Source organism: Neodiprion virginianus, chromosome 7 (assembly GCF_021901495.1).
Source record: "Neodiprion virginianus isolate iyNeoVirg1 chromosome 7, iyNeoVirg1.1, whole genome shotgun sequence".
Taxonomy (NCBI): domain Eukaryota; kingdom Metazoa; phylum Arthropoda; class Insecta; order Hymenoptera; family Diprionidae; genus Neodiprion; species Neodiprion virginianus.
In genome coordinates, this window is record NC_060883.1 from 22542331 (window position 1) to 22559034 (window position 16704).

General features: G+C 36.6%; 1 protein-coding gene across 10 annotated transcripts in view; it reads right to left on the bottom strand.

Annotated features, from left to right (window-relative positions):
* Positions 1 to 16704, bottom strand: part of LOC124309536 (dystrophin, isoforms A/C/F/G/H-like) — a 306902-nt gene that overhangs the window by 177030 nt on the left and 113168 nt on the right. For 9 of the 10 annotated variants that reach the window (XM_046773231.1, XM_046773233.1, XM_046773224.1 and 6 more), the window contains one exon: positions 3943 to 4200. The exons of the other annotated variant lie outside the window; for it this stretch is intronic. In XM_046773231.1, the coding sequence (XP_046629187.1) occupies positions 3943 to 4200 (258 nt within the window). The remainder of the gene's footprint in view (positions 1 to 3942; positions 4201 to 16704) is intronic. 10 annotated transcript variants of the gene reach the window in all.

Consider the following 16704-nt stretch of genomic DNA (forward strand, 5'->3'; position numbering starts at 1 on the left):
TAATACAATACGCTTTGCAAACTTTTGGCAGTTTTTCTTTTTATTTTTTCTCTCTCTCTCTCTCTTTTTCGTTCTCAGATTCAATTCGACAATAAACTTTGCGTTGCTGTACGATATTTGACTGTTTTCATTTATCACCATGACCGAAAATTGAGTTTCAGGTAGAAAATGGAAATGAGTTTTCTTTTTTTATCATGCGATACTGCAATAATTTTGTGCAGGTGTAAGAAAAAAAAATAAATAAATAATCCATCAAACTAAACGAGAACGAGATTTAATGTCGCAGTGAGTAAAAAACATGTTATCGACAGTTACAATTTACAAACGAATAATTACTTGTTCCGCATGTTTTTTTTTTTTTTTTTTTCCATCGGTTAATAGATATTTAAATCTTTATCGTGACGATATCCGTTTTAATAAAAATTTTCTACCAACTACGAGGAATGGAATTAAGCTAGCGAATCGGGATTTCGTCGAGAGTGGAAAACAGAACAGTCGCAGCCTGCTTCTTTAATTATCTCGTTAGAGAATATCGTGCAGCTGTTGCAGCTTTACAGAGCGAGCCTTAAACCAACAGCTTCTGTATGTATAATAACGTGGGGCAGGAAACGCGGATTCGTTTCGTAATCTAGATTTTAATTATTTACGATTTACGTTATTTTCTCTCGCGCTAAGTTTTTTCCTTCTCCTTTTTTTTTTTTTTTTTTTTTTGTTTTTTTTTCCTTCATTTTTTCCTCGTTTAATCGAGAAAATTCGTACGGTCGGTGCGCGTATGAGAAAATGTCGCTACGGATTGAATAATAACGCGATGTTGTCCGACATCTCGTGTTACGCGGGGGAAAAGTTTCTCTTGCTTTTAATGCGATCAGTAATTCGGGGAATTGGAAGCGGCGTATTTTCCCGGCGTATTTTATACACACACGGACATAATCACGCATCCGTTCCAGCGTTAAATTTTCGTTCATACTGCCGTTCTCCAGATTCGAAATCCGACAAAATTCGAAAAAAACATCCCTTACCCTCACCCCGATTCAATTGATAACGACACAGGGATAAAAGGAAAAGAGCAGATTGACTAAATATTGCAGGAAAAGACTGAAACGTTAGAGTGTTTAGTAAAAAAAAAATATACCTGTATCGAATACATTTTTTAACAAAAAAAAAAAAAATACACACACCTTATACGTCCCTTTTTTCCTGCGGTTTTTCAGTAAAACCTGCTCTTTTTTTCTCTTTATACGTTTATGGAAATAACGAAGAAGATTAGGAATTGCAGATTTTGAATAATGAATAATTCAAACTTTTATAGACGTCTGCGAATTCGACGGTAGGGGTGAAAATCGTTGCACGACGTGATTACTACGCAATTAATTTTCTCCAGCAGGTCTGAAGCAAAAAACGAACCTTTTCAATTTCGCTGCAGTTCAAATAAAATATACGTCCAGTCGCAAGCCGCGGCGATCAGTTCGATTCGGATTTTTACAATACCTTGACCGCTGGGAATAAAATCAGATTGATGCGAGACAAAAAGAAAAGTTTAAAAAAAAAAAAAAACCATAAGAACGGGACAATAGAATTGTACTTTTTGATTTGCGCTTATTTCTCTTCCACGAAAAGAAAGTGAATTTGCAATTTAACAAAATAGTTTTTGTTTTCTGTATTACGCTTGATTTTTTATTATTATTTCGATTGATGCGCATTTTTTCCTTCACGTATAACAGGAAGTGAATCTGGAAGTGAACTCAAATGAATTGAGCAATTCTTCGCGGTTTGATCTCAAGCGCAACATTCACATCGGTGGAGAAAAGCAATTCCACATTTCTTTGCGATAAGGATAATGAGAAAGAAAATAAAATAAATAAATAAAAGGAAATAAGAAAGGAAAGGAAGATATTATTCAGCGACGAAATGGGGCAAGCCAACACGCGAAGAAATCTAGAAAGAGCGAGATAAAGAGAGAAATCGATGCCACGATAAAATTGGCCAAAGGTTTAATACACACGCGCGCAAAAGCGAAAGTCCTCTACTCCATTTCGATTTCGGATGTAATTCACTTTTCCCCGCCAACCTCAGCACGGAATCACATAGAAACACAGGGAAATGTCAAGAGATTCCTGAAAGGGATTCGACGAGAGGAAAAAGAATATCAAAAATAAGCCAAAAAATAAAAAAAAAAAATCAAGGGACAACCGGAACCTGAGTCAACTTACAAGTGGAGAGTTGAAATGAATTTTAAATTACACAGCGCTGTATTATTATACGCGTGTAGAATGAAATGACGTGAAAAACGCGCGATGAAAGAAGATCGCAGCGATAATCCAAAGAGGTGAAATTACATTTTAATTGGGACTAATGACATCGTCGATAGATTGAACAAATTTTTATGAAACTTCACCGACTTTGCGACAACTCGGTTATAATCATAGCTTAGACAATTTTTTTATCTCACGATCCCGGAATACGCCAAAATTTAATTCAGATAACATATTCGAGGTGATAATTACGAAAATTGTATACCTTCTTGAATTATCTATCTTATCCTTTGTGTTTGCAAAATTATCACATTTCCATCTACTCGTCGTCCACGAGACGTGTTACATGCGCACATATTTTTTTACATGACGTTTAAAGAAAATGGATTTGAAGGGAAAAAAAAAAAAAAAAAACTGATTTTTTTGTTGTCTTAGTTTATCCAATATCGCGATTAAAACTATGCTTTTAACGAGATGTTTCTGAGCAATATGCGTATAAGAATAGAGACGCACGCAGTCTCGCGATGCGATCACGCAACGGCCATTATATATGTATAATTATTATGCCTGCACGTGTATACATGGAATTCATTGTATTATCAGTTTTTTAGTCTCGGGTTAATGTTTCGTTTTGTTTTTTTTTTTTTTTTTTTCATCTCCCTCTGCCCTCTCGTTTTTCCTCCGCTTCAACGAAACACGCGAGCGTTTTACATTCGTGCGTAGGTACCTACGTCGAAAGTTTGTAGGCGTTTTATTACTTCCCTCTTGATGTAAATTGCGCGTATGCGTATAACACGTACGTATGTATACCTACATAAGGAACATGAGCAGAGCAGGATTAAGTAAAACGATCAATGAACTCGGAGTCTCGTCATGTTTCGCAAGGAAAACGAACGGGAACAGTGTGAAAGTGAGCGAAGGAATAAAAATAAATTATTAAAAAACAGAGAAGAAAATAAGGGTGTAAAAATAATTTTTCTTTTGCATGTTAGATTTAAAAAACAAAAGCTTGTTCACGGACAACGATGCTTCGTTTGAAATCGGGGTAAAAATTGTATGAAATCCGATAGATTTGTTCGATGGGTAATTTTATGTAAAGGACTATTTTCAACGAATCATTGGGAAATTTGCTTTTTTTTTTTCTTTTCTCCTGTATTCAAATCCAACAGTTTCACCTGTTGTTTATAATTAATATCGTTGCAATGTTGTGCAATTAAATGTGCAGCGATACCGAGGTTTTGGAAAACGATAAAAAAAAAGGGTTTCAACGAATCTGAAAGAAAGAAAAAAAAAACATCCCAAAAAGAAAATGATCCATCGCAAAGAATGAAACGGACAGAAAACCTAATCGATGTTCACCAATTTCGATACTCTCAAGCTTTCCGATACGTAAAACCATTATTCTTTACCTATTCATTGATATTTATCTTTGTTCGTTTGTTTTTTTTTTCCACACAGATTTTCGTAGAATTTTTTTCAATCCACGATTATCTCCCGATAGGATTTAAAAAAAAAAAAAAATGTCTCCATTCCCGGCGAACCGGCATCGAATTCAAACTGCGATTAAGATCCGTTTTTGCAACTACAAATAAAGGACGAAACGAAAAAGTAAAAAAAAAAAAAAAAAAATTGCTCGCGTGGGGAAGAAAAAAACGGATTCCCGGGATATTTTTTTTTCAACTCGACGTACCCTGATGAGGACTGTAATCGGAGCGTCTTCTTCCCCGGTGTTCCGGCGTCCCGACGACGGCCATACTCCCAGGAATCGGGGAATTGACGTCGGAACCTCGCCTCGAAAGGACGCCGCCAATTTGTTCCTGGTCGATCCTGGATCGGGATGGCATCACGTGCGTCGTGTCCTGAGGCGAAGTGTGAACGGAGGAGAAAGGTCCTCGAACCGGCGAACCGTGCGGCGAATATCCCGACGACGGCAGGATTTTGTCCAGACCTTCAATATTCCGAATCCATCGATACCGATACAAGTTTACTTCAGGGGTTTTATCGTACATTTTTTATATCTTTACACGTGCTTTCGAGCATTTTATTTTCTCTCTCTCTCCCTCTGGCAACTCCTTTACTTGGGTTACTTAGTTTTTTCTTCTTCTTTTTGCATTCTCATTTTTTACTTGCAGTGATTTATACAATCTCGAATTTTTAACCGATAATATATTTTTTTTTTTTTTTTCTCTTTTACCGACGTTTCTCGTTTTCAATTTGGAAAATACGGGTTTTCATTTCTGAGGTATCGACAATGGTATGCGGAAAAAAAGAAAGGAAAAAAAAAACAACATTCCACTACATTTTTGTTCGTTGAATTTTGTTTCGGATTAACGAATGTGACAAGTTATTTTATCACAGACGACGGGGAAATTGAGATGCTGATTAAATCGCAGTTTCTTGTATAAACTATCCGTTAAAACTTTTGACGAAAAAATAAATGACTGTAGGAGAAACCGTGGTTCAAATTTTGCTTCGCACAAAAAAAATCGAGAAGCATTGAGGATGTGATAAAAAAAAAAAAAATTCAATTACCAAACACGATCAAACGTGCGTACAAAAATATCGATAAATGATAAAATCAAGACATTCCTTTGATTCTACGAAGAAATTCACGTCTACTTTCAGTAAATAACCAAAGTCTATATACCGTCGAATAATAAGGAAAAGTAAGCAATTTCATAAAAATCGATAGAGTTCGCTTAAATTTCATAAAATTAATTTTTTACCCGTAACAACGCTTCGTAAAAGATGACTGATGATTTCGGGTAGCGGGATAAAATTTTTTCAATCCCAAAAAACAAAAAAACGGACAAGAAAAACCTCGCAACAATCAATTCGCAAGCGTACCGTTTGTAAAATATTTCCTACTCATTGGGCGTATTTTTATTTTTTTATTTTATTTTATTTTTTTTTTAACAGAGACGCATAAAAAAAAAGGGGGTAAATCGGTAATCGCATAAGGTGTGTGTACCTTGGCCCTGTGGATGATGAGAAACAATGGATTGTACGGCGGAGTGAGGCGAAGGATGAACGATGCCGGCGGGACCGAGAGGATTGACGAAACCGTGGCCGATGAGGTTTCCTTTCATGATAGAATTATCGCCGGCCGAAGAAATCGCCGGCACCATACCGGGCAGAGGTATACCCCGTGCCAAAACCTCCTGAGGAGGAGAAGGAGCCGCGATTTTCGAGCTGCCCGTAGTTGACGGACACGGAGAACCGCTCTGCAAGGATCCTCGACGATTTTGGGTCGGCTGCATTTTTTCAAAGCTGCGCAGTTGATTTTCTTCGATTACGTTGTCTTTTTTTTTTATTTATTTTTTATTATTATTTATTATTATTTCTTTATCTGGCGGTTCGTTTCTTCTTCTTTAAACACTGGGTGGAATTTGAGGGAACTTTATTTTCAGCACCGATCGGATCGCTGCAATAACGAGGAGCATGTTTCACGTCGTTAGTTATAATAAACAATCGCCAGATTTCACGAGGAACTAAACTATCGTCGTTGATTAATCGAGGGAACGTGTCTTGTTTAAACAATCGAATTGAGGAAAATGAATTCTCTGTCTCTGTCTCTGTCTGTCTATCTATCTATCTATCCATCCAACTATCTATCTATACGTCTACCTTTCCATCTGGATGTTTTTCTCTACCGCGGTTCAAGAAGTAAAAATATCTATTCCGTTTCTTTTTCTTTCCTCTGTTACATAAATTCGCAATTAGCAGTTACAGGCACGCTTTGCTCAACTCTGCGGAAATATAAGTATAACGTGCTGCTGTAAGCGTGTAGATGAATCGGTACGTGTGATCTACCTGTTGTCGAGACTCGCTCAATTATTCATCGAGTTGCAAGGACCGAATTAATGACATAATGATGTGCTTATACATATCCACAATACATTTATCTGTATATATGTATATATATGTGTATGAATGTGTAATACACAAGAATACGATCGAATGAATTTCTCTTTTTCGATTCGCGAAAATTCTTCCGAAAGATATTTTTCTTTCGCGAGTTGTATCGCCGTATTATTATTGTTGTTGATGTTTGTTATTGTTATTATTTATATCGAATACGTTTCCTTTATTGCAACTATCAATTCACGTGATTTGTTGAACGTTGGAGATGAGAAGAAAAGAGGAAGGAAGAAGGATTATATTTAAGAAACTTCACTGTCCTCAACTGCAACGACACACCACACGTCACTGATATAAGGCATTGCCGCAACGATATGTGCAGAGTTTGAAAAAAAAAAATTAAAAAATTGATTAAATAACAATACCGTTTCGCGCAAGTATAAAAAGCGCACGATAAATACGTCAATTGAATTCCAACGTGTATCAATCCGTGCACCGAACGTCTCGATTTTTATTTCTTATCGTTCTCCTCTTCACACACACACTCTCTATCTCTCTCTCTATCTCTCTCTCTCTCTGTTTCTCTATCTTCCTTGGATCGATGATAAAAATTGCAAGTGTTAACCTAAAATCTCGTTGTTATTATTATCCGTAGAAAAGTCGTATGTTCACCACGGACGAAAAGCTCAGGGTTGAGGAAGAAATAGAATAAGAATAAGAAGAAAAATAAACGGAAACGATAATAGGAGATGTGGAAAATAATGTTAACCGGCGAAATTTGGTGCACGTTTTTCGGAACACGTCCGTCCCGACGAATCCGTCAGCGACAGGGAGCGGCCGCGGGAATACTGGAGGAGCTCCGTCGGGCACCCTCGGCGTAGGGAAACGCCGCCGCGCCCTCTCGACGGCCGCGTCACCCTCACCCTCACCCTCAACCGCCGCCGCCACCACCCCCGAAGCCACGGTCATAGCCACCGGCGCAGGTACGTAGAGTAAACTATATAGGACTACCTACGTCGAGGAGGACGAGGAGGACGAGGACTACGCGCGTAGCGCCGCTTCTGCACCCCATGCTTTATACGTACGTAGATATATGGGGAATTCCATGGGAACCCAACGAACCTCCGACCCTAACCGTTTCTGATTTTCTTTACAACATTTACAGCGATTTTTGCAACTCTGAAACGGTACACTGAGAAAAATTTCATTTGTTACAGTAGCTAGAAAAATTAAGTAAAACAGGTATCGTTAAAAAAAACTGTTTGAATATTGCTGGAATTACGGAAAACGAGGTACGCGTAAACATTTTGAGCTATCGTCGATCCTTTTTTGGTTACTGCAACGCTATGATCAGTTTCTGAGGTTTATTCTAATTTTTTAGTTACACAAGGCTTCAAAGTCAATTTATTCTCGCACAAGCGTTAAATTTTCGCAACGGTTACATGAAAATATAGTAACCGTGATCGTAATGAGAAAGAATAGTAACGGATACTAGATAAAACTAATTTTCATTTTCTACCTAGAACTATATTTCTCCATTGTGATAAAAGATGAAAATAATTCAGAACTGAGCGGTAACCGAAACTCAAAATTTCTGAATTTTTTCAGATGTTTTATTCAACTCGTTAATTATTTATCCATATTGAGAGCGGTTTTGAAAACGAACTTTGTCAAAATTCTCGAAAAGTGTATTTTCTTTTTCAAACGTTTCAAGACCGGCCTCACGATGGGCTGATTTTTTTTCACAATTGTTTTTTCGACACTTCTAAATTTTCCGATCGACTGAAAAATTGTCTCAACGGTTTGAAAATTCCCAAAATAATTCTTAAAACTTCTGTTTTTCGCTTGAAACATTTCTAGAACAGTTTTATTGTAAAGTTTGTAAGAAAAAGAGAACGAAAAATTGAACGTACCGAAAAATATACGCAAAAACCGCTGCGTAATGGAACTGGCCAAGAAATGTTCCAGGTGAAAAATAGAAGTTTTGAGAATTTTTTGGCAATTTTCAGACCGTTCAAACAATGTTTAGTGGATCAAAAAAATAGAGTGCTGAAAGAAAAATGGAAAAAAATCTGCCTGGTCTAGAAATGTTTGGAATAGAAACAACAATTTCTGAGAATTTTTTAGGATTCTAAGAAAGGTCCTTTTCTAGCGATTATCAACGAAAAAAATCAACCACAAAGAAATTACAAAAAATAGGAATCACACTTCAAATGTAATCCCTTCAAAATCTTCGGTTATCATCCTAAAATACGAGAGACTTATTCACTTATAAATTGGACGATGAACGATTGCTGGATTTCAATGATTTCACTCGATTTCATGCGATTTCATGCGATTTCAAATGATTTCAATATCAAAGTTGTTCATCATTTCGAGTAACCTTGCAACATGATTATAAAAAATTCGAAGCAACTGTAAAAAATTTCCAGTGAAATTTCTCAAGTGATTTGTGTTTGTGTTTCAGATTTCATAAATTTCAAAAACTTTTCATCGATATCACTTGATTTTAACCGATTTCGTTACAATCGCTTCGTATGAATAGGTTAAAGATTTCAAGAAGTGAAACAAGCCTCTCCTAGAAAACGATTAAATAATACACTGAACAAAAACTCAGCGAAATTTTTTTTTCTCGATATTTTTCAGGATGATTTCAATCGTATGAAAATAAAATCGAAAATTGTCAGAGTCTCAGGTTGAGTGATTTGGCACGGAATGACCCATACACGTTGGCGCCTATCTACCCCGGAATGAGAGGGTGGACGGGGGTTGAGCCGCGGTGTTCCTATAACAACTATACCACATATACTATCCCACACGCACCCTGGCTCGAAGGCTGCCGATGTCTGTACAGTGAAATGTGCGTATAATTATTCATTCGCATATATATATATATATATATATGTTATTATATATATACATACATCGCATTTATACACACACACACACATATATATACATATGCATGTTCAAAGCACGGCTGGAAATTATTTATTCGACAATAATGGAAACAGCGAACCAATTACCGAATTTTGTTTCATCTAAATATTCTTTGATTGTTTTCTCTACATTGCAGGTCGTTGTGCGTTTTTTCTCCACATTTGTCGAGACCTCGATTCATCCAAATTCCGATCAACTTTTGTAGTGAACGAGATAGAAAAAGGATAAACGATACAACAATTATACCGCGTCGTGTGTAATTCATGTAATACTTGACTGTGCATATGTGTTGTATTCATGGATCGATTCAAACATTGAGCGAAAAATTGTGATTCGGATGTAATTTAATGAAAAAGGAAAGAAAAACAAATGCATATATATATATATCTACATATTAATGGTTTAGTTTTGATTTGATCTTTTAATCACGCTGTTCGAAACTATTTTAAGTACCCATGCAGCCAAACAACATACAGTGAAATTCTTTTCACGCGATAAAAATCAAGCAAAGTCGCAGTCGAATGAATTAATGGTAAAATTTACCGAAACTGAGAAAATTTTTTGACACAAATTTCCTTCTACTGCACAACTAACTGAAATAAATTCCGGATTCAAAAATAATTTTCAATCAACAGAATATTCCTTTAATCACTTGTGAGATCAATTTTTTTCTTCTTGTTCTAAACTGACGAAAAACATCCAAAATCTTCGGTATCAAGAGACAGACAAACTGACATAGAATAAATAAATTTCATCAAGTCCGGTTTGAATCGAACGAATTGTTTATCGAATAAAGCAAGCAAGACGCGAGAAGTAAAACTTATTTCTCTCGTTGAGTACGAGATGAGAAAGAAATTGAAACAAAAATAAACAAATAAAGAAAAAGAAAAAAAAGAATGGCGTACACAACGATAAGACGAAAAAATTGATCCTCCTCAAGTTGGCAAGTACAGTCAAAAATGTTCGATCACGACGTAACGAGGAAGCGATTTATACAGGGTGTATTTCAGAGCAGCGAAGTTTCAACCCTGCGCCGACTCTTCTTATATATATATGGCAACCCGGCCGTTTTCCACGACGACTCATCGCCTCACCGCCTATGTCCTCGATCCTACACGTAAGCCGCTGTTTCTCTGCTTGTTTATCGCAAGTGAGAATACGGACGTGCATGAATCTGTGTAAGAAAGTTGGAAAACAAGTAGAAACAACCGGTGGTTTCACCGCCCGCCAGGCGGCCGCAGTAGTAACGGTCAGTGATGGTCGGACGCTCTTTGCTTCGCGTTGTTTGTCTCATCGTTGTTCAATAATCACACGATATTAATAATCGTCGGGATTAAATCATCAATTTTACGAATTCTCTTCAATTTAATCTGTAAATTTTTGCCAAACCGATAAAAACAAATCAAACGAAAAAAAAAAAGAAAAATTGTAAAATTCTGCAGCAGGTTTTTGCTAAAGTTTTATTTTTTAAACCTTCCGGCGTTTTTTTTTTTTTTGTTTTCGTTTTTTAGTTGCTCGCGGCGAAAGAATTTGCGAATACATCGCGTGAACGATAATTACATGGAGAAAATCTCTAACGAGTGAAATATTCACGACAACGATCTAAGCCGCCCGCGTTTTATCTCTACGCAATACACATTTATACATAATCCCGAGTTTGAAAACGTTTTATTAACTCGACTCGAGTAGCTTTTGTGATATTTTATTTTCCCTCCTTTTTCGTTGTTCTCTAATTATCATAATTCTCGTTAGGAATAATTTTATTCGGTCACTTTTACCTATAGACCTGCAAGAAATCTGATACACCGTCAAAAATTTCGAACGATTCGCGTATATATATATATATATCGTAGTGTAGAGAGGTCTAATAAACGGAAATGTCGTACGTCAATGTTATCGGTACAACTTCGCGTGGATTTACGAGTGTCCGTGCGAAATAAACTCAACGCGCTGGCTATAATATAAGGAAATAAAAATTTTATAGAACGGTATTTGCAGCTCGACTGTGTGTGTATAAATATTTCTTTGGTATACGTGCAGTTAATCCGCAATTTTAGGATCGAATGAAAAACGTTTGACGATATAGAAAAATAAAAAAGGTTTAGGATTAAATAACAGGGGGAAAAAATAAATCTGAATTAAAAGCGAATGCATATTTCTTCGCGAATTTCTTCAACGTCCGAACATCGCGATTATATATAAATATATAGGGCATTCCACGTCAAATTAGTAGCCCATATACCTCATTCTCTTCGAATTCAATCAATTTTTAGTATGATCTTCGTGCCGACTGAAAAGGATCTCGGAATTTTTATCAAAAATTTTCAGGCACCGTTCGAATTTGAGAACAATCAGAAAATCAATTCCGAAAATGTTATTTTTTAAAATCTTAAAAACTTCACAAATATTCTACGATTTGAAACGTAATTTTCAAGCACCACGCGATAACGTTTCTTTTTACTTTTTTTTTTCATTTCTCTCTTTCCTATACTCCGATTTAAATAGATCACGGAATGCTAATTTGACGTGGAATGCTACATATATAAATAAAATCAATTCTCGAGCTTATGAAACGTTGTTCCATCACCGGTATACAAGACATTACGTAATATACTCTCACCTTGCACATAGTGCATAATTCATTATCTACATACTAAATTCTGAGCACAGTGTGCATACACGTGTACGAAACGTTATAGGTAAATATATGTACACGTTATTATCCCTTCGCCGCAGACCCAGTATTGTATAAATTTTCCCACGCCGATAATACGGAGATACGAAGTTACACGCGGTAGACGGAAAATTGGATCACAGGTAGAATTTCGACAACAAATCCGATCGATATGCCTGGCAGAGTTTGATTTTACACCCTAGTTTTCAGCAATTTTCAGTGTCAAATATCGGACGGTATAAAAGTGTCGAAATATTTCAGAAAAGCTAACGGAATAAAAATACACAAATGCGGGAGTGAAAGTAAAAGGGGGGAGAAAGAAAAAAAAAAAACATGCATATCCAATTAAAAATTCTATAAAGCAAAAGTCGGTTAGGTAAACATCGTGCGAACTTAGCCAGCTGCAGAATTTTGTCAAGCTTCGTGATACAAGTCGATAAAAATTTCATCGCGGAACTCGAATGAATTATTTAGGGGAAGTTTCCCTCTCTCTTTCTCCGTGCGACACGCACTCCAGGGTATATTCGAAACGACGGGCACATACATCAAGGTATCAGGGATCTAGATCGACGTATAAACGTACCTGAACGTAACGAGCTTACGCATCTTCGATACACATCGTGACGAAATGTTATTATTACACGTGCACGCAGGACGATGGTTGTTGTTGTTGTTGTTGTGGCCTTGTTTCGGAATTATCAGGTGAATGTGGTACAAGCAACTACTGAGTAAATTTATAATTGATGATAGAGGTGTGAAAATAATTTTTGTTTCTTGATCAGAATTATAATATACAAATTATGTTTAAGATATTATGAAAAACATTGAGTGTGAATGGGTCGAACAATCTCAATGAAGAATTAGAAAAAGAGGAGAAAGAATAGTACATTATGTAACAAGGGAATAATCCAATTTTATTCCTGCGTCACATATACGACTTTATTCCCGATTTAAAAGTATATTCTTTTCATGTGTAAGTGGGATTTATCAGTCTGAAAACTATATTGTTGTTGAAAGATTATAATAGTGCAGAGTGATGGAAAATAAAGAGAGAGAAAACGTGATAAACTAAAAAATTAATTTGAGAGATCATATTTCCCGTAAATATGGGAGAACATTGCTACTTTTTTCCCACGGATAAGGGAAAAAAAGTAAACATTATGGTTGAGTCGGGAATAAAAAACAGTTTATTTTGATTTCAGATAAGGGTTTCATAAATAAGGCATTTAAAATTATTACATTATTAAACAGTGGTGTTTTTGGTCCGATTGTACTAATAATTCTGGGCTCCATTTTATTACCGGATAGACGTCGAAAATTAGTCAAAAAAAAAAAAAATTATCGAGTAAGTCTAACATCATGCGTGTAGATGTAAGATGAATAAGGCGGATCAGCGGTATACATATAAGGTGGTGAAAATCAGTTACGTCAAGTTAGGTTGGATTAGGAGGCGGGTTGTCGGCTTGACGAGATGGTACAGTTTGGGATAACGGCAAAGCTGGAGGTCCTTTAGGAGGAAATAAACCCTCCCTGCTTTTGCCCCCCACCCCTTTCCACCCCTGAGGGTAGTATATTAGCCCAACTCCAGTGCGTGGAAGAAAAAAAAAATCTGAAAGCTTATCCTGGACAGCATAAAGAGAGAGAGAGAGAGAGATTTTGGAATTTTCACAAAAGTTTGTCACATTTAATTTATACGATGTGAGAATTTTTTAGATTGAAACAAAGCAGCAAGTACGCGATTTATACGTTTCGAAAATTAATACGGAATGTAGATACGATAAATTGTAATCAGACTGGCTAAGAGTGAAGAAAATTCTGTGAGAACAAAGAGGATGCAAAAACAAAAAGGAAGAAAAAAAAATCACTGCGTCGAGGTAAAAAAAAAAAAAAAAATGAGCCTAAGCAAAGGAAAAACTCGAAAGATAAAATGATAACAACGCTGCCCAAGTTTCATCCGCAAGCGTTAGGAAGACGTTCGAGTTTATCTCTACAGGTATGCGAATGCGTGCGAGAGAGATAAAAAAAAAAGGACACTCTCTTTTGCCCCTATATTCGGACAGTTTTGTTTAATGGTATTTAGGCCCGAGGGCTTGAGGGAAACGTTTCCATATTTATTTTACGTATATCTTTTCTGCCCCACCCTGCCCCCCCCCCCCCCTCGTTTAGTTCTTTCTTTCATTGTTTCTTGCGTTACTCTTATCTTCGCAAATATACGTATGTCATGGAAAAAGGGGAGAAGCAAAGAAAAAGAAATTTGGTTGTTAGCGTTAGAATCGATTGGGAAAGATAATAAAACGAATTTAAAAAAAAAAAAAAAAATGGAGAAAAAACTTGACATTCGTGTGGAAAAATGATCGGTTTCGTGATCCACGGTTTACATACGCGCGTTGTTTTTTACCCTACATGAGCAACGGTGATCTAAGAGTAAAGTTATTTGAATACAACAGTGAAAAAGTTTTCGAGTTGACGGGGCAATAAATTATGCTGATGCGTGTGTCCTTTGAATACATCATGCATTCGTTGTATAATACATTTATGCGCATGTCATGTATATCCTGACGCAAGGATAAGAGCCGTTCGTTCGTGTGGAATAAAGTTTCTTAAAGGATTCGAATGATAAATAAGGAGAAGAAAGACATAAAAGTGCGAAAAAAAAGTAACGAACGAAAAGGGAACAAAAAAAAAAAAAAAACTACTATCGAAAAAAGTAAAAATTGTTGTTAAATATCATTATCCAGCTTCTTTCCTCCGTAATTTTTTTTTCTCTTTGCGGCGGGGTTGAAGTTTCGAATTTGAAAAGTTCCGAAAACGCATAATTCAGAATTATTTTGTGGCGTAACTCGAAGTAAAGACATCGAACTTTGAAGTAACAACAAACGCGTGACGTTTCGTCAAAACTTGACTCCGTCGCTTCAAGTTTCGCAAGGATAAAATTCGAAACTCGGCGCTTTCGGAACTTTTAAAATTCGGAACATCAAGCCCCCTTTCTTTCTTTCTTGATTTCTTTAAGTTTGCAATTCACCTACGTAAGATTACACAGTTTACCTCAAACCTTCCTCGTTCAATATTCAAGGGACTTCGAACGACGACGAGGTACGGAGAGAGCAGCGTCGCCAAATTGGCACCGAGCCTCTCCCAAAGTAAACCCACCTCCTTCACCTTTCCGTTAAAGTCAAGTGAGTTGTGCGCGTATAATATAAACTCTCCGCAGCGATGCGACAACGACTCTCGAGTTAAAGCCCACCGAGATCATTCGGAGCATCAATTATAACCCTGCGGCCGAAAACAGCGCGAACAAAAAGCAGGCATCGCTGTACCGAATAATTACCACACGATCGTTACAGGTTGTACTTTATTTTCCGTCCCTCTTTTCATCGTTAATCGAGTCGATGATCGTTCGTTGATCTTTTCGTTGCGACGTTTGATTGTCGCTGTTTAACGATAAATAATACACAAAACACCGATTAAAAGAAAAGGGAATCAAATTAAATAAAAATAAAGTTTTTCAAACACGGGATATTGTAAGGAGACGGGTGAACTTCGGATTCGTGACGTTTGACCGAATCCGCGAAATTATTGTCAAAGGCTGAAATAACATTTGATCAAAACTTTGTCTTATCCACATAGAATGAATAAACAAATAATCATACGAGGATACGTAAAGTATAAGCTGTGTAGCAAATTTTCCCGGAATGTATATTTGTATTTTGTATTTACCTATATTTGTATAAATACACATACTCGATACAACATGCAGCATTTGCGGAAACTAATTACAGAGCGATGTACTAATTCTGCATACATACGTCTTACACACACACACGCACACATTCTCTTACGCTGTACGATAATAAACCGAAGTAGAGAAACTCGGCACTTCGGATGCCAGGATATACGTGATAACAAAGCTGTAATTTACCTACAATATGATTACATAATATCGGAAAAGCCCAAGATACACATAATTCGATTCAATAAATTTTCATCTTTAAACGTATTTGAATATATTCGATTTTTTAAAAACTTTTTTCTATCCTACTATTTTATTTTTTTGTTCCTCTCATTGTAATTATATTTTATAACATTAAGCTCAAAGATATGCGTCCGGATGAGTCGGTCATAAAAAAAACATACGTATCAGGGTGTTTCGGAAAAAAACGAGCGTTCCGCGTTAGGTAAAATATCGCGCTCATTTGATTTTTCACTAAAAATTATACAGCATCGATAGGCGAAAAAATGAAAGCTATAAAGGCCGATTAATCGTATAATTAATTGACGGATAATTATATTATAGGTATATATATAATATATACACTTCTTATTTCTCTTCTTGCTTAGTATTTCTTTAATTTTCTCCGACTTTACGAGTTCCCGGGCAAAAGTTCGAGTGTAAAATTGCGTGTGTGTATGTTTAACGTATATACAAATACACACGTGCCCATCGACGCAAGACACCCGCACCTTAATTAAGAAGTCGGGAACTCGCCGCGGTAACTACTTCTCGCTGTATAACTGACTCCTGGGCACCGACGTAACTAGCAGTACCTCCTCCTCCTCCTCCTCCTCCTCCTTTTCCTCCTTCTTCTTCTTCCTCTTCCGACCGAGTTCAAGTTAATCAGGGAAAAGATAAACTTCTCTTTCCACCCGCACCTCAACTATACCGATCCGCCGGATTATTTTCCTAAGCTTTTTCGATGGATGAAAAAAAAAAAAAAAAGAAAACCTTGCAGATTATAGACACGGCGTCTTAATCAAGCAAATGCGGCGCGCCTCTATGTTAGACTCGGGCTTCCTACTGTAACCAAATCGAAAGATGTAAAAACGTCGGAATGTCAAAACGCCACGCCCAACATTTGTGCAAAGATTTATTTCAGGCGTGAAAACACAAAGACGCTTCATTTACCGCAGCGAAAAGAAAAGGTATGGAAATCGATTTTTGTCTGTTTTTTTTATTCTTTGTCACGTAAAAATTTTCGC